The sequence below is a fragment of the Protomyctophum parallelum genome, assembly GCF_964188405.1.
Source record: "Protomyctophum parallelum genome assembly, chromosome: 22".
NCBI lineage: Eukaryota > Metazoa > Chordata > Actinopteri > Myctophiformes > Myctophidae > Protomyctophum > Protomyctophum parallelum.
Genome location: NC_139714.1, coordinates 6,283,641 through 6,306,347, shown reverse-complemented (window position 1 = coordinate 6,306,347; position 22,707 = coordinate 6,283,641). Strand labels below are relative to the sequence as shown.

At 42.5% G+C, this 22,707-nt stretch overlaps 1 protein-coding gene across 2 annotated transcripts in view; it reads left to right on the top strand.

The window, feature by feature from the left end:
• slc13a4 (solute carrier family 13 member 4) overlaps positions 1-22,707 on the top strand; it is a 35,718-nt gene that overhangs the window by 5,576 nt on the left and 7,435 nt on the right. Inside the window, exons 2-12 of one of the 2 annotated variants that reach the window (XM_083757888.1) lie at positions 1,374-1,502; positions 4,192-4,328; positions 5,223-5,389; positions 6,448-6,511; positions 8,452-8,485; positions 8,702-8,779; positions 11,799-11,980; positions 17,959-18,078; positions 20,163-20,264; positions 21,058-21,159; positions 22,055-22,161. In XM_083757888.1, coding sequence (XP_083614014.1) covers positions 1,374-1,502; positions 4,192-4,328; positions 5,223-5,389; positions 6,448-6,511; positions 8,452-8,485; positions 8,702-8,779; positions 11,799-11,980; positions 17,959-18,078; positions 20,163-20,264; positions 21,058-21,159; positions 22,055-22,161 — 1,222 coding nt within the window. Of the gene's footprint in view, positions 1-1,373; positions 1,503-4,191; positions 4,329-5,222; positions 5,390-6,447; positions 6,512-8,448; positions 8,486-8,701; positions 8,780-11,798; positions 11,981-17,958; positions 18,079-20,162; positions 20,265-21,057; positions 21,160-22,054; positions 22,162-22,707 lie in introns of both variants that reach the window. The other variant, XM_083757887.1, reaches the window with a different exon arrangement.

Sequence of the window (22,707 nt, the reverse complement as noted above, 5' to 3'; positions counted from 1 at the left end):
GTGTTCTTTGAAGTTGTTGTGCGTTTGTGAAGCACTTCAAATGCACATTTCTCACCCTGAAGCTTTCTTGGGTGAAGTTGTGAACCTCTCTAACCATACCAGAGGTTATGAAACACTTACAGTTACTCAAGCATCGGTTTCGATAACCGGGAGGCACCCTCTACCTCCGTTGCAGGTCCACTGGGTGGAATTAGAGCTATTTAGAATTTGGAATAAATGTCAAATAATCCCTGGCAGACCTTGTGGTTGAAACTAGGTCAATGGAAGTAGGGCATTGAAAACGTATGGTATGTGAGGTTGCGGCGCACTCAGGGCTGGAATTATTTCAAATATTGTGTTTGTTCCCTCCATTAATGCCATGATGAGAATTCCCCACCCTCGGAATGGCAAGTCTATACTCTAATTATATATTGGGCAAAGAAAATATTGAAAATAAAACGTTACACACACATTTCATCTACTGTAGTTAGGGTGACCTTCAATAGAATGTAATGTTGGATGGCTGGCTGGCTGGAGGGATGGATGGGATTGATGGATGGATGGGTGGTTGGCTGGCTGGCTGGCAGTTCCAGACTAGACTTATGTGTGAGTTCGTTCTTTTAGTTGTTCGTCAAATTGAATGTGATGATTTGATACAACCAAATTGCAACTAGGAACTAATGAGATGCTTCCTTTTCCAAGTCCTATTATTTCATATGATATTAAACTCTAGATAAATGTTTCAGTGTCAGAATTTTCAAGAGAAATCCCTTCGCAAGCCTGAGTAGTACCAGCAGACCTAAAAACTCAGGTCAGAGCAGGTCAAGTACCCATGATGCTTTGTGGTCATGTAAACGGTTCATTAGGTTCTCGGTGATTTGATTGCCACATATTTGATTGGCTTGAACTAACCACTTCCGGGCCCCTTCCCTACTTCCACTTTCTTACACCAGCAGGTCTCAAAGTACCCACAAGTGTATTCTGTGTAACTCTGATAGCGTACAAATAGAACCAAATGGACCCTACCAAAGGGAAGTGTACCCTAGGGTAGGTAGCCTCACAAAAACATGCAGTAATCCTGGTCTCTAAACCGCCTCCCCCTGGCCAGGTTGGAATAATGTGTTCCTTCCACGTGCTACGTCCAACCAGGGAAAGTCCTCCCCTGTTGATAAGAAGCGGCATGGACTCCTCATGCATAGAAGGAAGTATGAGGTCACCCCGGGTTGGCAGAGGGAGTGTAGAGCCCATGATTACATTAGATAATTTACACTAGGTGAAAACAATGGGTTACAAAATTGTGCGATTAAAAAAAGAAAGAAAAAGTGTTGCTGTCAATGTACTAATGATGTTTTGTGGTCTCATGTTGTTGTTGTGTGTGTGTCCTTCTTGTGTAGGAGGCATGCTGTGCATACGTGTTGATCGTGACGGCCGTCTACTGGGTGTCTGAAGCCGTTCCTTTGGGTGCTGCTGCTCTGGTGCCAGCCTTCCTCTACCCACTGTTTGGGGTGCTGAAGTCCAGTGAGGTGAGTTACACACGTCCGTCTGTCTGTCTGTCTGTCTCGGTCGGTCGGTCGGTCGGTCGGTCGGCATTGCAGTCAGTATGTATTGTACAGTTTGTCATTTGCAAAACTTGCTGGCTTGCTGACAAAATCTCAAACAAATGTACAAACAAACTAGTATTGAATTTGTCCGTGTATGGACATATCGATGACCACTGCTTGTTCTCGTTGCGTGACACGCACTAAGTATAAAATCACCCATCAGGTTCTGGCCTGTAACGATATCCTCCCACCCTCAGTGGCCTCAAACTGACCCCACGTATAAGACCCTATGATGGCAACCTAAAGAGCTCGTATAAATACCATTAAAGCTCGGATATACTGTATGGGGTTTTGTCTGTGTGTGTTAATGCCTTACAGTGAGAGTCAGGTGCTCCCAGATTACGGTACACTGTACTGCATTTTCCGTTCACAGGGAATTGGGTGAAATGTCAACGTAAGATGCATGCGTGTCTGCATTCAAATAAAAGTTTTGGGTATTAAGGGACTTGCATTAAGCAGATTATGTTCTAGCGTTGGTGTGATGTTTTGGAAGGGTATAGCGCAGGTGTCTGCAACCTTTGCGTGCATGTTTTCATTTTCGTGATAGTCAGTGTGCCATATACTGTATAATTACAACACCACATCAAAATTAAATATTCCCAAATGATTGATTGTCCATAGGATACATATAGCAACCTTAGAAATATTTTCTTTCACATCAGGTTGTAATGATCATTAAACTCAGCAATAACTAGACATGTCCCGATACTGTATTGGTATCGGAAAAGTATCGGATCGGCCCATATTTGGTCATATCGGGTCATATCGGTATCGGCAAATATGCCAGTCTAACCACCGATCCGACACGGGGTAAGCGGTTGACACTATAGCAGGTAAATAAAATGTTGGGGCATGTGGAATTTGCTTTCGAGTTGCCAAAACTGCAAGTGCACAGTAGTCTGCTATAAACACAACACGAGATAGATATATAGCTAGATAGCTATAAACATTATTCCCGGTCGGTGGACTTCAAAATAAGATATTTTTTCTTTTTGTATTATTATAAATATTATTCTCTGGTATCGGTATTCGGTATCGGTATCGGCTAACACAGAAATTGTGGCATCGGGATCGGATCGGAAAAGAAAAAAGTGCATTGGGACATAACTACCGGTACCAATAACCCACCTATCTCTCAGAATCCCTCCCCAGTCAGGAGTTAGTGTGTGTGTGCGTCTACAAAGAGACCCCCTGCCAATTCTCTGATCCCTGTTATCAGTGGCAGAGGGCCAAAATCCCAGAGTCAGCGGGTTCACCCATTAGATGTGAAGCTGTGAGGGACATTCTTCCCAGCCGAGCTACACCAAGCGCGTAAAAACGCGTACACTCTAAAATAGGACTGGATCTAAAGGTGCGTGTGTGTTCAAAGCGCATTTGCGCGGCTCAGCCGTCATTCACACACAGCAGAAGCACAGCAGGTCTTAGAACAGAGCCACTGCAACGCGGCGCAACAAAGGTGGAGAAGGTACTCACATTCTTTAGTACAGTAGTTTTCAACCCTTTTCATATCAAGGACCATTATTTATTCAGCCTTCGAGCCTTTTGATGACATTTAGCCTCTCAGACCCAAGACTTGGAATCGTTGGATGAGATTTTGTCCACAATTCCATGCTGTATTGATGTCGGTACCAGGAGAGATAACAGGAAAACATTGATCAAAATAACAATTCTTCTACATTATCTCAACAATACTTTTAACTCTTTGAGAATGTAAAATGAAACCAAATGGACCCTTACGGGTCCATTCTTTCTCAAGAGTTGAGAACCACTGTTTTAGTATCAATACTGCAATGTAGAAATACTTTGCTACAAGTGAAAGTCTGGAATTCCGGTATCAACATGTACTTAAATTACCTAAAGTAGAAAGTAGTCTTTATGCATTTAAAAATTTCAAATGTATGAAAATCTTGATCTTGATGATCAGCTATTTTCAAATGGCCAAAATGTATATATTTTGAAGTGGTTAATGTATGTTTTGTAATAATAATCAAAATCTACAAAGTAACTAAAGCTGTCAAATATATGTAGTGGAGTAAAAATACAATATTAATTTGGATGTGAGATGTAGTGCAGTAGATGTAAAAGTGTTGGAAATTGTTAATACTTTAGCTGGGGACCACCTGGAACCCCCTCAAGGACCACTGATGGTCCCCGGACCACTGGTTGAAAACCACTGCATTAAAAGACCAGAACTTCAGGCATTCTTGCATGCCTGAAGAAGGTCACACGGCCCACAGCTTTCAACTCTCCATGACCTCATCTGAGTTTTTGAGCATGGTTTATTATTTCACTGTTCCGTTATCAGCGTTGCATAAAATGGTAGCAGTTGACCTTCAATGTAGGGATATTCTATTGTTAGTGGGTTCTATTCTAGTGGGTCCTACATGACTATTACCTTGTAGTTCTTGCTTATTGTAAGTAGCCTACTATTAGTAGAGTCTACTAATTGTAACAGCAACTTTTAGACTTACATTTACTGTGTGTGTGTGTGTGTGTGTGTGTGTGTGTGTGTGTGTGTGTGTGTGTGTGTGTGTGTGTGTGTGTGTGTGTGTGTGTGCGTGCGTGCGTGCGTGCGTGCGTGCGTGTGTGCACGTGCATGCGTGTTTTCCAGGTGGCAGCAGAGTACTTCAAAGACACCACCCTGCTGTTAATAGGTGTAATCTGCCTGGCAGCCTCCATCGAGAAATGGAACCTGCACAAACGCATCGCCCTGCGCATGGTCATGATAGCAGGGGCCAAGCCTGGCATGTGAGTAGCGCACGCACACACACATTCACACACACACACACACACACACACACACACACACACACATATGCACGTACGCACGCATGCACACACGATACCACCCGACCAACTGTCTTCAACAGGGGTAGGCATCCTTAGGCACGGGTGCTAACCATTGGCACAGGGGAGGTGATCACTGGCGGGCACTGCCCATTAGTCTGACATCCCGTTACTTCACACGGTAGCTGGTTAAACCTAAACACTAAACCTTCATGATGCTCATTGACATCATATAAAGGTAGGTTTGTTTCCCTGCCCATATCCCTGTTTTTTTTTACATGCAGGTGTTTGGGTGAATTTCATCCGTATTGAGTTATTTATTTATTTATTATTATTATTTTTTTCACTGGACCATTCTCACATGTCCCAGGAATGGCTGGATCAAAGGAGAAGGTCCCAGCTCCATTTTCTTTTTTTAGGGATATCTTACCCACGTTAATACCCACGTTTATCACCGATTTTGTCCATTGTGCATTTTTTATGGAATATTAAAGAAGAGTACCTCAAGTTGCAATGTATTGTTGTACTTCAATATATTTGGTTATGGGATATTTTACATTGGGTAAAATATACCCATGCTTAGTGATTGTGTGACAAAATGTATGTTTACTGATCTAGGGTTAAGACATGCGGTCCCCATGCGGTTATGGTTAGGGTTTGGGATAGGGTTAGTAATGGGTCAGACTAGTAATGAGCGGTCGGAACAATGACACTAGCATGCGCTAGCATGAACCCATTCAGGACGGGAACCCCTTTTGTGTTTTACTTTGTTATACTTTAGCTATTGAAAATATAGTTCATAGCTTATTGTAACTAAGTAGCTCTGGATTAAAAGTGTCTGCTCTCTGGCTCCAGGCTGGTGCTGGGCTTCATGTGCTGCACGGTGTTCCTCTCCATGTGGCTCAGCAACACGTCCACCACGGCCATGGTGATGCCCATCGCCGAGGCCGTCCTGCAGCAGCTCATCTGCACGGGACAGTCCGACACGCAGGGAGACTCCGAGACCGCCGAGGATCACAGCGGTACGTACGGCAGACACTTTAAACTCCATTTTGGGGCTGGAACTACAAGATCTACAAGCTCATAGCGCAGCACCGAGTGCCGTGCTACGAGCTTGTAGGTCTGCTATTTTTGAAGAATCGTGAAAATGTGGCGCAAATCTTTGCATTATACTCTTTCAGAGCGAACGTTTTTAACTCAAATCTTTGCTTCTGGGAGGTTCCTGGAACAACATATTTTCAGATGGGGGTCGGCGGCCAATTACAGATTTTTTTGGGGGGGTCCTTGACATGAAAATGTCAGAATTTGTAGAATCGTTGTCAGGTCTAAATGTGTTAAAGTTTCTATATCAGTCGCTCTCAAACTATTTCATGTTAAGGACCCCAAAAATGATATGTAATTGAATTGGCCACCGACCCTCATCTGAAAATATGTTGTTCCAGGGACCCCCCCCTAGTCTAGAAGCAAAAATATGAGTTAAAAACGTTCGCTGTGAAAGCATATATTAAAAGATTTGCGCCTCATTTTCACGATTAAAAAAAAATCGCAGATCTACAATCTTGTATCGCGACACTCAGTGCCGCACTATGAGCTTGTAGATCTGCTATTTTTCAACAGCTAAAGTTTCAAATAATTGTTAAAGTGCTTAAACGCTAAGGTGAAACAGATGCTTTAGAGCCATACGTGCATGAATTTCAGTTCCACATTCAGTTTTAAACGTTTGAGTAGTGCAAGACTCTGAACGATAGGATGGAGGTTGGGGTGGAGGAGCTTATGCTTCATTTATCCTGTAAGAATGTATTTATCCAATAGGATCTTTTCCATAATCCCATTGGATTTTGTTTCTCACTAGGGGAGCATCTATATATCTATACTTTCTTTTCCCCTCTAAAATTGTTTGAACGGACACCAGGGTGGTTAAAATCTTGTTGAAATGCAGTATATTATATTATATATATATATATATATATATATATATATATATATATATATATATATATATATATATATATAATTAATATATTATATCAGTCTTGATACATACAGTATTCACACCATGTTGAATGTTTTTCTTTCACAGCTCTTCCAGAAAAAGGAGAGAACATGGACAAAAATCAGCTCGAGCTCTTCTATCGCAAAGACGGGTAGGGATGTTTTCATACAAGTATAGACCGATTCCGTACCGGTTTCATGGTCGCAGCCTACGTATTTCCTATAGGCGGACTCGACGTAGCTGCGGGGGTAAAACCCTCACCAGGCGCACCTCTTCCACTACAGTGAACGGCAGAGTGACTGATGTTAGTTTGCCTCAAACTTTACTCCTTTACCTGCTTTTTTACTAACACTAACATTACAAAGATGCCCAGAACATCGAGATGAACCTGTGTAGTTTATGGCTGCTCCAACAGTAGTGGCAACATAACAAATAAAATAAAACGGAATGTCTAATATCCACCACGATGGCTGAGACCAGAGCCATTGAGTAATGGTTGAGACAAAGCAGTGAAGAATCCTGCAAGATACATAATTTCAGTCTTAGGCTACCCAATACCCAATCTTTCTGTTTTATGAACACAAGGCTGCTGTATTTTATACCTCATACTAAGCATTTAAAGTATGAGGTATAAAGTACAGCAGCCTTGTGTTAATAAAACAGAAATATTTGGTATTGGGTAAGACTGGCGTTATGTATCTTTCACTGCTTTGTCTCAACCATTACTCAATGGCTCTGGCCTCAGCCACCACGGTGGATATTTTGACATTCCGTTTTATTTTATTTGTTATGTTGCCACTACTGTTGGAGCAGCCATAAACTACACAGGTTCATCTCGATGTTCTGGGCATCTTTGTAATGTTAGTGTTAGTAAAAAAGCAGGTAAAGGAGTAAAGTTTGAGGCAAACTAACATCAGTCACTCTGCCGTTCACTGTAGTGGAAGAGGTGCGCCTGGTGAGGGTTTTACTCCCGCAGCTATGTCGAGTCCGCCTACAGGAAATACGTAGGCTGCGACCATGAGACCCGCTACGGAATCGGTCTATAGGCCTACTATGTTGCTGTAGAGCAGTGGTTTTCAACCCTTTCACGGTCCATTATTGTCTCCACCAGGCCGAAGGCATGGCGAGAGAGTATGTTTTACTACTTATTTCGATGGAAATAAGCCACCAGGAGGCCGACTTTTGAAAAACACATTTTACTCCAGACTCGGTCCAAAATTGTTACGCACTATCTCTATAGTCATGTGTTCAAGACGGATCTGTCTGATATTTCATATTCCATCTTAATTGGCTAACATTGGCTTTCAAAGTTTGCAGATTTGGCCCGTTTTGAACAAAAACCTCAAATCATGAACGCACTAGGCTAATACTAAGCTCATCGGAATATATCCGTGGCACCCATTTCACATTGGCCTGTTATAGCGCCACCATCAGGTGGATTTTTGCAAAACACATTTTTGGAACAAAATGCAAATCATCCAATTGCCATCCAAGGCGTAAGAATTAAGAAATGTCACCCTTTTCACATTGGCCTATTATAGCGCCACCAGGAGGCCACAACCTGACCTGCCCTGGTGGAGACCTGTGCCCCGAGGGGCACTTTTTCTAGTTTATTCTGCATTTGAGCCACACAGACCACCATTCGTTGACATTTAGCCTCTCAGACCCAAAACGTAGAACATTTTGTTGTCGTTTCATACGATTTTGTCCACAATTCCATGCTGTATTGATGTTGGTACCATAGTAGAGATAGCAGGGAAACGTCAAAATAAACAATTATATTACATTCTGTAATTGTGTAGACTTCTTAAGTTCTTGTAAATTAAGCAATAAAGATGTTTAACAATAATTTAACTCTTGAGAGTGTCAAATGAAAATTAAATTGAACCAAATTTTAATTTCACGCTCTCAAGAGTTAAATATCTGTCTGACATGTTTAATCACATCCATTCTGTGTTTCCAGTAGTGAGTTGAACATGGCAGTGTCATGTTATGTTTAAACACATTAATTCTGTGTTTCCAGTAGTGAGCTGAACATGTCTGTGTCATATTATGTTTAAAGTAAACACATCCATTCTGTCTTTTCAGCAGCGGTGACAAACCGGAGGTGAGCACCCTCACTGAGGTGAGAGCCTGCACATTGAGGAATACATTATATGGTTGCTTATATCTAACCTTTATAGCCAATGTTCGGGGACAAACCATCACCACCTTAGACATTAGGATCCTATTTGCCTCATCTATTGTTGATTGTGTGTGTGTGTGTGTGTGTGTGTGTGTGTGTGTGTGTGTGTGTGTGTGTGTGTGTGTGTGTGTGTGCGTGCGCGTGTGCGTGCTTTAGGTTCAGAACATGGAGTCTAACGGTGGGTTGACCTCCAGTCAAAGTATCATCAATGAGAACAATGGACACCTGCCAGAGGTCAGAGGACACACACACACACACACACACACACACACACACACACACACACACACACACACACACACACAGTTCAGTTCAGTTCAGTTTTATTTTCGGAAGGAGGACATACAGTTCATACATAGCACACAGTTTCCATCTTTTTTCTTTTTCTTTTTTTTTCTTTTTTTGTTGAGTGTCCGATGTGCACACACCGTGCACATCCATATCCCATGTGTTCTCTCGTTCATGTATCCAACATACATACATACATACAAAAACATGTTGCCTCATATCATTTTACCCTCTCTCTCCCTCTCTCTCTCCTCCATTCATTTTCTCTCCCTCTCAATCAGCCAGCAATTGTTAGACAAGCCATTGACAACCAGAATTGCACTCTTAAGCCCTACCCACATGGAAAGAAAATATATACATTTTTATATATGCCACATATATGTGCACATAGTGTATGTAGCATATATGCACATGTATGTACACATGTATGTATTATATGCACATGTATGTGTAGCATATATGCACATATATGCATAGCATATGTGTATCTATAGCATATATGCACATGTACACTACAGTATGTATAGCATTATATGCACAGGTATGTGTAGCATATATGCACATGTATTGTCATGGTTGGCTCTTGGCCATGACAAACATTGGAGGCAAGAGACTTGGTAAAAGGGTAACAAATGTAATTTATTAAATTAGGCCTACAGACAATAACTAAATGAATGAACAACAAAACATAAGGCAAAGGATCCTATGAGGTGTGGAGTCAGTAATCAGTGGTGTAAGTGTGGATGTGTGAGACAGAGGCCCTGCCCTCATTTATCAATCGAGTGTAAAATCTGCCTCAAATTCGAGCCTAGGTTTTGGAGTACACTCACGTCGGCATGACATTTATTAAGTGATCCCAAACAGCTGATCCTTCCTTAATTCCGTTCCGACGTTAATAAGTGTGACGGCTGAAATCAATCTGGCACGCCCTATGAAATCAAGGCTTATTCTCGTTTTTCCGACATGAACAACTGCAATACGACCTTGGAAACCATAGTTACATGACGGAAAAGAAAACATAAAAAAGCTGCATAAATAGCTGCATCTCCTCCTCCTGTTCCGTCTGTCTCTGTCACTGTGGTGACCATGCACGTTTATGACAGTCTATATTATATTGCCTCCCTGCAGGGCTGTCAATGAATGCTGTGGTACAGTGGTAGGCTACTGGTAGTGGTGGGCTGGCTGGGTTAGCCTACTTATAGATGCGGATGCGGTCCCCACTTGCGCTGACTCGGCACATTTGGCTTTCGGGCGACGGGTCGGGTTTATCCTTAAAAGGACGAGATGTAACTCGAGAAAGACATGGGTCTGCTGTAGATTGCAGTAGCCTACCTGTTGGGAAACTTGAATATAGCTGGGCCTACGGTATGCGCTCATGCAAAACACTGTTTAAACGGCTTAAGCATCTAACTTGCAACATTGTTTTTAATTGCGCGATTTTAATTGCTTGCACACTTGGATATATCCTACCAATTTCATATGACATGCCTTTACAAAATATATTTAATGTATAATATTTATTAGTTTTATATTAGAGTGAATACATATGTTTAGATGCCTGTGACAGCCTGTCAGCTGGTCAGTCAATGCTGCTCCGCTTGTGTACGACAGAAAAACAGGTGAGGACAAAGCCTACGACAGCTCCCGACCTGACGTAATATTTTTCCTGGCGCACATTCAAGTTCAAGGTTTTGCGTAAATAATAAATGCCGATGATTCCGGTGTACACCCATATTTGGGCGTACGTCGCATTGATAAATGAGGGCCATAGTGTGGTGCGTGAGTGGATGGAAAGAATAACTCAAACATAATGAACAAAGGAAGGCATGGAGCAACAGGCAGGGCAGGAACTCTCAGCAAGACTGAGATGGGCAGGGCTATTTATAGCTGCTGGAGGCACTGGGCCCAGGTGCTTTCCAATCAGCCATTAGGCTGGAATGCCCCACCCATGCTCACCTATAGCACCGAAGTCCTGATGTAACTCGCACATCCCTTCCATTCCCCTGGTTCGCGGAAGTAATTTCTCTATGGAGAATAACATGGGCTCATCTTTAAATCGTTTCATATAAGTGTTGTGGTCCAAAAATAAACAAGCTGTCTCTGCGTTATTGTCAGGGAGGTGTCTCTGTATCGTTTGCAACAGTCAGTCACTCATATAAGATACAGCCCTTCTAGCGAAAATGTAACTAATTCAGTAGCAATAACAATAGCGTTTTCTCTCAGTCAGTTGATTTTCCATATCCATATGAGTGAAGCGGCCGGGGTGACATGTTTATTTTTCAAACACAGTTCTTATATGAGGCGATCTAAAATCCATCCAAGTACTGTACATGAACCTGTGGATTTGCGCCCTTTACCGATATTGGCGTCAGACTTCGGTGCTCTATTGGAAAAGGGTTAAGCAGGTAGGCAGAGTAGTCTATCCACTCTATCACCCCATCTATGCATATATGCACATGTATGTGTAGCATTATGCACATTATTTGGAAAATGAAAGTGAGATATAGGCATTATGTATGGCATATATGCAAAGTCAGACATATATGAGCTATATATAAACCATTATGTATGGCATATATGCAAAGTCAGACATACAGTATATGAGCTATACTGTATATAAGGCATTATGTATGGCATATATGCAAAAGGTCAGACATATATGAGCTATAACCACACCAAAGGGTCACCATGCAACTCCTTGGGTCCAAACGGTTGCAAGAGTTAACGTCTTGACCCTTTGTATTGGTGTAGTTTGCGTTGAATCACTAGGGTCAATGTGGGTCAACGTGGGTCAACGTGCAACAAGACATATCACACAGGGACAACGCTAAAACCGTCTTGACCCTTTGGTGTGGCTAGGGCTTTACACACACGCATGCATGCACGCATGCACGCACGCACACACTCTTAATGTTGCTAATATCTATTAGTCGTGTGTGTGTGTCACATGCATGCTTTCTCCCAGGTTGCGGTGGAGATCCCCAGCGGCGTCAAGAGAGAGAAGCTAGACCCGCGGTATCCCACCAAGAGAGACCACATGATCTGTAAATGCCTGTCTCTGAGCATCACGTACGCTGCCACCATCGGAGGCCTGATCACCATCACCGGTACCTCCACCAACCTCATCTTCGCCGAGCAGTTCAACGCGTAGGTACACACACGCACGCAATTTCGTCCACAAATAAAAGCTAGACTAACGTTAGAGAGGGACTAGTGGAGAAGAGATCGAGTGGAACTAAGCCGTTTTATGCTTGGTTGCATGCAGGTGTCGCGTTCCGAAAATAGCAGATCTACATGCAGCTAAGTTTAAATCAGGCATTACAATGCCATTACGGCAGAGATAAGTTCTTATAATTGTATAATTGTAATTCAAATGGATATACTATTGAATTCAGACTGACCTGAAAGCAGGGAATCAAACCCTGCTCCTTGTGGGTTGTGTGGCTGTGTGCACGGCACCTCCCTGTGTGTGCGTTTACGGCACACATACGAGCGTGTCATCTTTAATGGCTTCTCAAACTGCGTCATCGGTAATGGAAGGGTGAGGAACATGTGGAAATTAGCAGACGGTAAATTAGCTCTTCGCTAAACCCCAGCCCAAAGGCGATTTTCCACTGCCAATCCAAATAGTTTAGCTCTACACCAAATCTCTATGTCAAAAATAGCCAATCTACTGTACAATCTCGTAGCGTTCACGGCTTTGCGTTGTGATGCGTTGTGAGGTGAGCTAGTAGATTTAGCCTTCACCAAAACCATTGAAATACGATAGAGTTACGACAACTTCGTTCACTTCATGGGGCCAGTCCAACTCTTCTACATAGGCTTCTATTGGCGAAGAGCATGGTCAAGAGTGACAATGTCCTGGACCGGAAGTTGGCAAAATGCACTGGACTCAGGCATCAGCCCAGCTTTAATGAACTTAAATCCCTTTTAACCACGGGTCAGCTCCTGCAATCCCCTGCAAGCTGATTTATTCCTCCTTCAGTACGAATAAAGAATAAAGCAGGTTGTTGTGTCGTGTCACGCACACCTGAAATAAAAGCAAAGCGCCCAGCTCATATACAGTATACACATACACACACACGCACGCGCACACATAAAAGGTGTAAATCATGCATCTTTGGCATCATACCTTCAAGACTGACCTGTCCTGTGGTTTTACCCATAATTGTGACCCTACAATAATGCTGCCTTGACAAAAATGTGTGTACAGTAGTGTCTACAGTAGTGTCATGTGTGCTAGTGTGTCATGAAAAACATAATGGTGGCTTGAGCTTACCGTACGACGTACGTGTGTTGGTCACACTGGAACCATAATGATAAACTGCATGTGGCAGCATGGTGAGTCACAGCCAGGGGGGCAGTGAGGCTGGATTTGTGTGAAGCCAGTAGGAAATCCTGACTTCCTGAAAGTTCATATAATGGCCTGTTGTGGCGCTGTCATTGGGCCCAAAAAACCCCATAGCTCCATAGAGGTCCATGTATTTGGGCCCAACTTCACCTAGACTGTATTACCTTAATAAACATGGTCATGAATACTTCCTGCTTCCAGTCACTAGTTTAAAGTCTCATTTCTCATGTCATAATATTCTTTTTGGAAAATTATGGTCCCATTTATTATTATGTTTTCCATAAAGTCGAGTATGTTCTGGGGCATGGCTACCGTTGCAGTCTATGATCGGGACTGCCTAAAAATGATCGGGACTGCCTAAAAACTAACCTACAGTGCGATGACTAAACTATAGGACTAAATAAATATATTGACAAGTTCTGGCTGATACAAACTAGACCAAAATGCTAGGGAGGGACTGGCGGAGAAAAGATCCAGTATAACTAAAAGACAAGTCATGTGTTTAGTTGCACTCGGGTGTCGCACTACTACTACTAAAATAGTAGATCTACAAGCTCACAACTGGTCGCACTGAGAAAGAGAAAGAGAGAGCAGCCTGATCTCACCCAAACCTGATGAAATAGCACGGATTGGCAATTCCGTACATACATGCCTAGAAAACCCAAATATCTGTACATATTACACAACTACTGTTTTCACAGCGACGGAGGTGTGGCTTTTAACTAGTATATTATTTACGGAAATGCCAATCCGTGTTATTTCTCCTTGTTTGGGTGAGATCTGTTTGACATTATTTACGATTCTGTGCTATTGGGTTACAACTCGGACAGGGCTGAGTCGCCCCTACCGAACATGAGCCATGAGAGACGCCACCGAGTGCGTTAAAGCTCGCAAGATGCCGTGTCGAACGATGCGAAGACGGCGCCCCTCCGTCACGGTCTATGTGGAGGATTTCAGTGTAATATGTACGGATTTGCCAATCTGTGCTATTTCACCGTGTTTACCGTGAGAGAACATCCCCTCCTGGCAGTCTCTGTGAATGGACAAGGAATGAGCACGCCACTTAACCTTTAACCTGGGACAGTGTGGTGAGAAGAGAGGGGGCTGACATGGAGCTGGGAGAGAGAGAGAGAGAGAGAGAGAGAGGGTAAAAATCATGGATATACGCAGACTACTGGAGTACAGGTCCATTTGTCACTCTCAAGCGTCTCTCAAGACTTTTGGTCTGTGTACAATATGTTGATATGTGGTTCCTTCATGTTCTGTAAAAGCTTGAAACTAAGCAAGTTTCAGTCAGGACAACTCATGAATGGATTGAAAATGTATTTATTGCATGAATTGGATATGCTTTTAGGTACTCGGATCAAGCACATCAGTCCCAACCATATAGGGACTCCGAATCCCCCGTACCTTAAACAGCAGATCCAAAACGACAGGTGGTAGCTGGGGTGGAGAGGGTGAGCAGCAAAAGTTTAAGCAGACAGCAGCGCAGCAGCATCAGTGTGCATCAACAAGCAAGCAAGCAGGAGCCGTGCAAACTTCTAGTTTAAATAGCCGGCATAAGAAGGAATGAGTGTGTGATTGGATATGGGCTTAAAGTTCTCAGTCCTGGGGACGGATTTCAGTCCTGAGGATTTCATAGGGGCCTTTAATGAGATCAATGCAGATTTGCAAAAAATCTTTTTCAGTCTTGGGTTTTTTTCCCCGCTTTAAGCCCTGGATTGGATGAAGTGAATCATGTGAATGAGAATGTGATGCTGAGGCGGTCCAATGAACGGCCAGCAGCAACTGCACTGCGTTTCCTGACTGATCTTGCTCTGCGCATGTCTGTGACAGGCGCGATGCTCATGTTTGTTATAATTGTTGCCTTTGAACAGCACATTCAGATATTCAGATATTGGGCCCTATATACTGTATATATAGGGAGGTGTGCAAGTGCAACTACCGCTACACAGAGTCAGCCAAAAGTAGTAAAGTACACACATGCACGCACGTGCGCACACACACACACGAAAGAAAGAACTGCTCGTATTGGAGATATTCGTATTTTCTTTCAAGATGCCAGTGGTCGGCATTTCTGAGAGTCACCTTTTCCCTACTAAGGCAAAAGTCCATCCTGCCACATGCTGTGCTGTCAGAAACAGGTTGCCAAAAATACACTTTATTGCCCCTCAGGCCTTAAAGGTTTTATGACATTCATTTTCATTTATGACCTCAATTACACCCAAAAAACCTGAACTTTGAACATTCAGTGGATTTTCTGTGGTCTGAAGTTTTCTTTGGGGTTTTTTGGGCCTTTTGAGCTACAATGAAAACAGGCAACACAGTGAAACAGTGACATCTGCTGGCAAATCCCATTGACATAATTATATGGGATTTGCAGTAAGTGATGTCACTTGTCTATAAAGCTCTCAATGGTCTCGCACCTTCCTACCTATATGACTGCCTCCCTAAATATGTCCCAAAGCGGCCCCTAAGGTCTTCCACTGCTGGCCTGCTCGCTTTGCCTAAAAAAATGGCAACAAAAAAATACGGGGAAGCAGCTTTTTGCTTCTACGGGCCGTCGGCATGGAACAAGCTCCCACTGTACCTTCGTCAGGCAGCCTCTGTAGACATTTTTAAAGCTCAGCTCAAGACCCACCTCTACAACATTGCTTTTAAGTGATCTTTTATTTTTTGTTATTCACGTCCTCACTGTATTGTATTACTGCTTGTTTTTTTTTAATGTCGTTGCCTTAGTTTATCTGTTCTTATCTTTGTACCACTGCCTTCTCCTGATTTGACACTGCGTTATTGTCCTATTGTTTTAACTGCATGCCTGTTTTAATGCTGTTTTGTTTTGCTTTTGTTTTTATTATCTTTTTTGCTCTGTAAAGCACTTTGAGCTACATTTATGTATGAAAGGTGCTATATAAATAAAGTTTATTATTATTATTATTACTTACTGCCGGCAAATCAGAGCACCTGTTTGAGCCAGAAAACCCCAGATCACAGAAAATCTACTGAATGTTAAATGTTCATGTTTTTTGGGTGCAATTGAGATTAGAAAACCTAAAAAAAACAAGAACAATTTCAAAACATTTTTTTAATGTCACAATCCCTTTAATTATTCAAATGATGCAAGAGAGAGCCGACTTTTTTTGGGAAGGGGTTGAAAGGTTGACGACCTAAAACTTTGTTCCCCTCCACATTCATAATGATATGAAGGCAACATTTTGAGTTCCAGCAGATAGCTATTTAGCTCTCTAGCGTTCACCAGACTCAATTAGTTCTATTTCTCCTTAACCCATTCAGGACGGGAACCCCTTTGGGTGTTTTAACCCTTCTGTACGGGAACCCCTTTTGGGGTTCTGTACAGGATGTACAGTATTAACAAAATATTAATGTGATGCTGCTATATAAATATTGTCTTTCCAGAAAACGTAGGTCAGGATTTAGAAGGTTTTTTCTTTAGAATCGCCCTCTTTTCTGTTACCCCTGGCTGTATCATGTATTTGATATACTGTTTCACGTGCTTTGAGACCAAAACTGTGATGTCACAGACACTGGTCTCACTTCTTTCTAGACTACATTTTGTCTCAGTAAGACGGCCCAGAAAGCATTATGGTCATTGTAGTAATCCAGCAATCCAGTCAAACCCTATTCAAACACAAAGACTACATTATTTTTCTGGCCATAGGGTGCAAATTTCAAATTGTGCTACTGTTACCTACCTCAAATACTATTGACATTGAGTGACTGGAGTTTCTTCCAGCGCTGAAATGTCCCTTCAAGCGTATTTAAACTACAGACCTTCATTGTGAGTTCTGCACAGTGCTGCCTTAACTCTGCCGACTTCAGTGAAGTGCAAAATGGAAGCTGCATGTGACTGCAGCTGCAGTGGAAATGCAACTGGAGTTGACCCTGGTCGCTGACCAGAGGTTGTGAGAGGCTAAAAGGTGTGTGACCTCGGCAGTGTGTGACCTTGGCACCCAGGGACAGTAAGGCACTTTCTTATCCTGGTCATTAAGCAGGCAGACAGTCCAAAAGCCCTATAATCTATTCCTCTTGGTTCAGCAGCTCTTATCAGCTAGAGAGCAGTACGTGGTTCCACAAACTCTTTAGCCCGTGACCCAAAAGAGACATTCGATGGCTCCCCGGGACCCAAACTGATGGTGAAAATAGCAGATCTACAAGCTCACAACAAGTTGTGAGCTTGTAGATCGTCTATTTTCACTACTTCCCTAAAGTTTGTTTAGATAAGTAAATTTGTTTTAAGTTGCTGTAAACAATGTTCGTTTTCTAATTTATTTTCCTTAGATTTTTTTCATGAAATTACTGAGACAAAAACATCATTGAATCTTGTTTAAAATGTACATGTTTTTGATTTTTTTTAAATAAATAATAATAAATAAAAACAAAATGTAGGAAACATTTAGTTTCCTACATTCGGGTCCATTTGGTTCCATTTGTACACTCTCTCTTGTGTATATATCTCCATATATGCCTGGGCTTAATATTGATGACATCAGAGATCTCCATATATGGGCTTAATATTGATGATGATTCCATAGTTAACTGAGACCTTCGGTCGCAACAACGTAAACATTACAGAGACTTTAGTTGTCAGTTGCAATTCGTTAAAACAGTTGTCATGTTGCACACATGCCTAAAATTGCTGATATTTGTGGTGCCCTCATTGAAAACAATGTATTTCTAGACCCCTCAATGGCGCAACTCTCCTTTCATGGCTCTGTCTCTGACTGCCTACAACACTGTCTCTGTGTCTCCTCAGTCGTTATCCAGAAGCCAAGGTGATCAACTTTGGAACCTGGTTCATCTTCAGCTTCCCCATCGCAATCATCATGCTGGTGCTCACCTGGCTCTGGCTACATTTCCTGTTCCTCGGATGCAAGTGAGTCGTGTGTGTGCGTGTGTGTGCGTGTGCGTGCGTGTGTGACTGTGTGCGTGCGCTCGAGCGTGGCGTGCACTTCTGTATGTTTGTGTGCTGCTGTTCATGCAGTCGCATGGTGTGCTTCAACGCGAGCACAAGTGTACGGTGTTTGCATGTGTACTGTTAGTACACCGAACGTGTGTGTCACCGAACGTGTGTGCACGTGTTTTTGCTTGTGCACTCGCATGAATCAGAATCATTGTCACATCAGTTTACAAGTAAATAAATTAATTTTGTGCATAGTACCCATCGTGTTATTTTTAGAATACAAAGAAAGGGAAGAAGAGAGGGGGGTAAGTAAGGAGATCAAGGCAGTAAAGTGCAGAGTGTGTGTGTGTGTGTGTGTGTGTGTGTGTGTGTGTGTGTGTGTGTGTGGGTGTGTGTGTGTGTGTGTGTGTGTGTGTGTGTGTGTGTGTGTGTGTGTGTGTGTGTGTGTGTGTGTGCGCGTGTGTGTGCGTGCGCTTACACATCTGTGCATGTGTGTGTGTGTGCACTGTAAAACAGAAACACAACGTGCGTCAGGACTCAGGGGGACACAGCAGGAAGGTGTGAGAATGTGTCTGGCTGTTCCATCCTCGTCGTAGGTTATTATAATAATTGCTGTTTAGCAGCACTGAGCAGAGCACGCCATCGCTGTCACATTGTATAGCGCCACCATGCTGTTGACAAACAGAACCACGCTGTGTCCTTCCAAAGCCTGTGGCTCACTTTGCGGCCGTGGTGGAAAAAGTATATTTCTAAGGGGTGCTAGCCCCCTCCTATATCCAGCTATTAGTGTAGATTTTAGTCTTACACAAACATTATACAAATGAATGGAGAATTTACGTCATATGTGGACGAGCAAATCGACATGTTACGTCATGATGATGTACGATGATAAGAGCGCCCCTCACTTCACACAGGTGTGATTCTTCTTTAGGGGCGCTAGCCCCTCCTACAGTATATACAGCTTTAATCGTTTGTTTTTCAACAATGCTTTTAGAAAACGCCATAGTAGACAATAAAGAGTAGGGATGTGTAAATGTGTCCAAAATGAAAATCGATTTGTATAATTCAATATTAACGATTAATCGATTAATCGTTTTTTTTGGGGGGGGGGGCTTTTATTTATTTATTTTTTTTATAATTCAGTTTTTTTATTTTTTTTTATGAACCCTACAAATTAAAAAAAATCTTCCCCCCAAGGAGTACCTAAGTCAAAAAAGTTTGGGAACCCCTGATGTAGTTGATTAATAATAATTGTAACTCTTGAGAGTTAATAAGGGTCCATTTGGTTACTAACTCCATCTTTTAAATGAGGACCACTGGTGGTCCCTGGACCACTGTTGATCCAATTGATCACCATAGCAACCCCAGCCTAGGCCTGATTAGGTAAATTCCCAACACCTGCTAAATCCTCCAAACCTGTATCTTGATTGGAATCAATCTCCACTCACACTCCTCTCAGTCATGCAGCTACACAGACACATCCCAGGCACACTTTGGTAGGCCTATAGCCCTGTCCTGTTTGGATGACACTATTGCCTTTCCAACAGATTTTCATTTAAAATAAACAAAAAACTAAACGATTATCGATTATTAATTTTCATAATCGATTTCGGGTCCTATCAACGATAATCGATTAATCGGACCCATCCCTAATAAAGAGAATGTAATGTTTGTGTTGAGGACTAAAACAAACATTAGCACCCGTTGCTTAAACAAACATTATGTTGTAATTGATGTTGTAAGATGATAAGAGCGCCCCTCACTTCACACAGGTGTGATTTTTTTTAATGAAAAGTGAAAGTCTGGAATTAAAAGAATTACTTGATTTTTACTAAGTACAAACGTATTGGCATCGAAACTTAGAAGTAGGCCACTTATTATGCAGAATGTCCCATTTCAAGTTTTCAAGTTTGTGTGTGTGAATGGGTGAATGTAATGCACATGTATCTATGTAAAGTGCTTTTGGATAAAAGTGCTATAAATGCACTTAATGCATGAATGCAATATACAGTATAAATGCACCGTTTACCGTTTACTTAGTGATCTCTGTGTTCCAGTTTCAAGGAGACCTGCTCTCTGAGCAAAAAGCGCAAGACCAAAAGAGAGATGCTGTCGGAGAGAAGGATCCACGAAGAATACGTGAAACTGGGACCCATAAGGTAAGGAATAAGATGAGGTGGACTGGATTAAACACGTAAAGTACTCTGATGTAAAAACGAAAACAATAAAACAACACAAACATCCTCATCCATCCATCCATCCATCCTTCCACCGCTTATCCGTAGTCGGGTCGCAGGGGCAACAGCTCCACCAGAGAGCTCCAGACTTCCCTCTCCAGGGCAACATTAGTGACTTCCTCCTGGGGGATCCCGAGACGTTCCAAGGCCAGCGAGTCGATGTGTTTCCTCCAACTGCGCCTTGGTCTACCCCGGGGTCTCCTCCCAGTGGGACGTGCCTCGAGGACCTCCCTAGGGAGACGCCCGAGAGGCATCCTAACCAGATGCCCGAACCACCTGCTGGCTCCTTTCCAGGCGAAGAAGCAGCGACTCTACATACAGTAGTGCGCATGCATACAGTACATGCACATGTCACCAGGCAGCATGCGCGCACGCACGTGACGCACACACGCACTCACACTATAATACAAGTTGGAAAAAAGTTAAAATATTAGTAGCAATAGTGTACAGAATATGATGGGATGATTGGATTTTACGTTATGTATATCGTCGCTGCCATGTGCCTTTGTAAATGAATGATAAACTTTGTCAGTCACAGTGTCACACAAAAGTAGCAAAAATAGCTATTTTTGAATTTACATCCTGAAAAGCAAAATCTTTTACAGTATGAGGTTTCCACCCGTCCGACAGTAACGATAATGTGTATGTGAGCGTTTTATGTGTGCACCTCCTGTACACATTTAATACATATGTTTTGTTCCCCTGTCTCTTGCAGCTATCCCGAGGTGGTGACGGGTGTTTTCTTCATCCTGATGACGCTGCTGTGGTTCACCAGAGAGCCGGGTTTTGTCCCGGGATGGACGTCACTCTTTGAGAAGTGCGTACAGTATCTGACTGACATGCGTCGTCGTCTTGTCCTAACGGCCACCACCACACCACAACACACTGTATCTGATTGACATGCGTCGTCGTCATGTCCTAACGGACACCACCACAACACATGCCGGTTTCGGTATAACCAAAAATAACGAGCTGTTTTGGGATCAAAATGACGGCGAACGGACAAATCCTCGTGATCCCTTGTTTGAGGATAAGCGCTTAACTGGAGGGAAATGGTTAAAAAGAAAAATTCTGAGCATGATCAGCGTCATATTGGGCATTCTTCCCGTTCACAAAAGGAATCAAAATGTATGTTTCTTTTGGGTGGTAAAGAGTCGAAAACAAGACTATAGAGGGATTTATGCAGAATACAATGAAAACCTAAAATGGTACAAACAAGCAGAAAACACTCATGCAGCGGTAGAGTGTTCTTTGTCTCCGTGCTAGTGTTGATTTTGACAGCAAATCTTTATTTTGTTTTGGTCATATTTTAGTCATCTGAAATGTGTTTTGGCGGACCTCGATAATGGCAGATTTTACACTTGGTTGGACTCCTGACAATAGCAGATGAACATGCCTCGTGTTGTTAGCTTGTAGAACTGCTATTTTCAGAGTGCAACCAAGCATAAAATGACTTTGATGATTTTAGTTCTACAGGATCTCTTGTCCACTAGTCCCTCCTTAACATTTTAGTCTAGTTTTCAGTTGACGAAATTGTCAATATATTTAGCCATCGTAGCTTAGTTTTAATTTTCGCCTGTGAATCTTTTTTCACAGACGAAAACAAAATGAGTTTTTTAGTTTTAGTCGACGAAATCAACACTGCGTCCATGCTGACTCCGTTTGTCGTCTCTAGGAAAGGTTACAGGAATGACTTTGTTTCTCGTCTCTAGGAAAGGTTACAGGACCGACGCCACCGTCTCTGTCCTCCTGGGATTCCTCCTCTTCCTCATCCCCGCCAAGCGGCCATTTTCCTCTTCCTGCAGCTCTAAAAACCAAGGTCAGAATAACAAGTTACAAACTGTATTTCTGGCAAATGTTCCCTCCAGAATAGGCATGCTGGCCGTTCGCCGTTCAGGTGGTTAAACCAGAACATATCAGCAGATATCTGGTCAGGGTGGTAACTGGTTATGTTGTGCAGTAATATATCTATAGAAAATAATCAAATTGAATCAGGCCCGTTCCAATTAATTATTTTTTAATTCCGGACATTTACTATACAGTATTTCTATACTGTTGACTTGAGTACTTTTTCCGCCACTGCTTTTCACAACAAAGTGAGGTTTTTGTGAACTATTAGCCCCACTGAAGAGGATTATGCCCTGTGTGGAGAAAGTTCACAGGTTCAAAAGTGGTCAGGTTCATGATGATGTATGTGGAGAAAAGAAGGGAAAAAAAGGAAGGCAGCAGCAGAAAAACAACACAGGTCTTGTGTTGTTTTGCAACAGGTGCAGAAGGTTTTAAAATGTTTGGTTTTAAAGTGTGTGTGTGTGTGTGTGTGTGTGTGTGTGTGTGTGTGTGTGTGTGTGTGTGTGTGTGTGTGTGC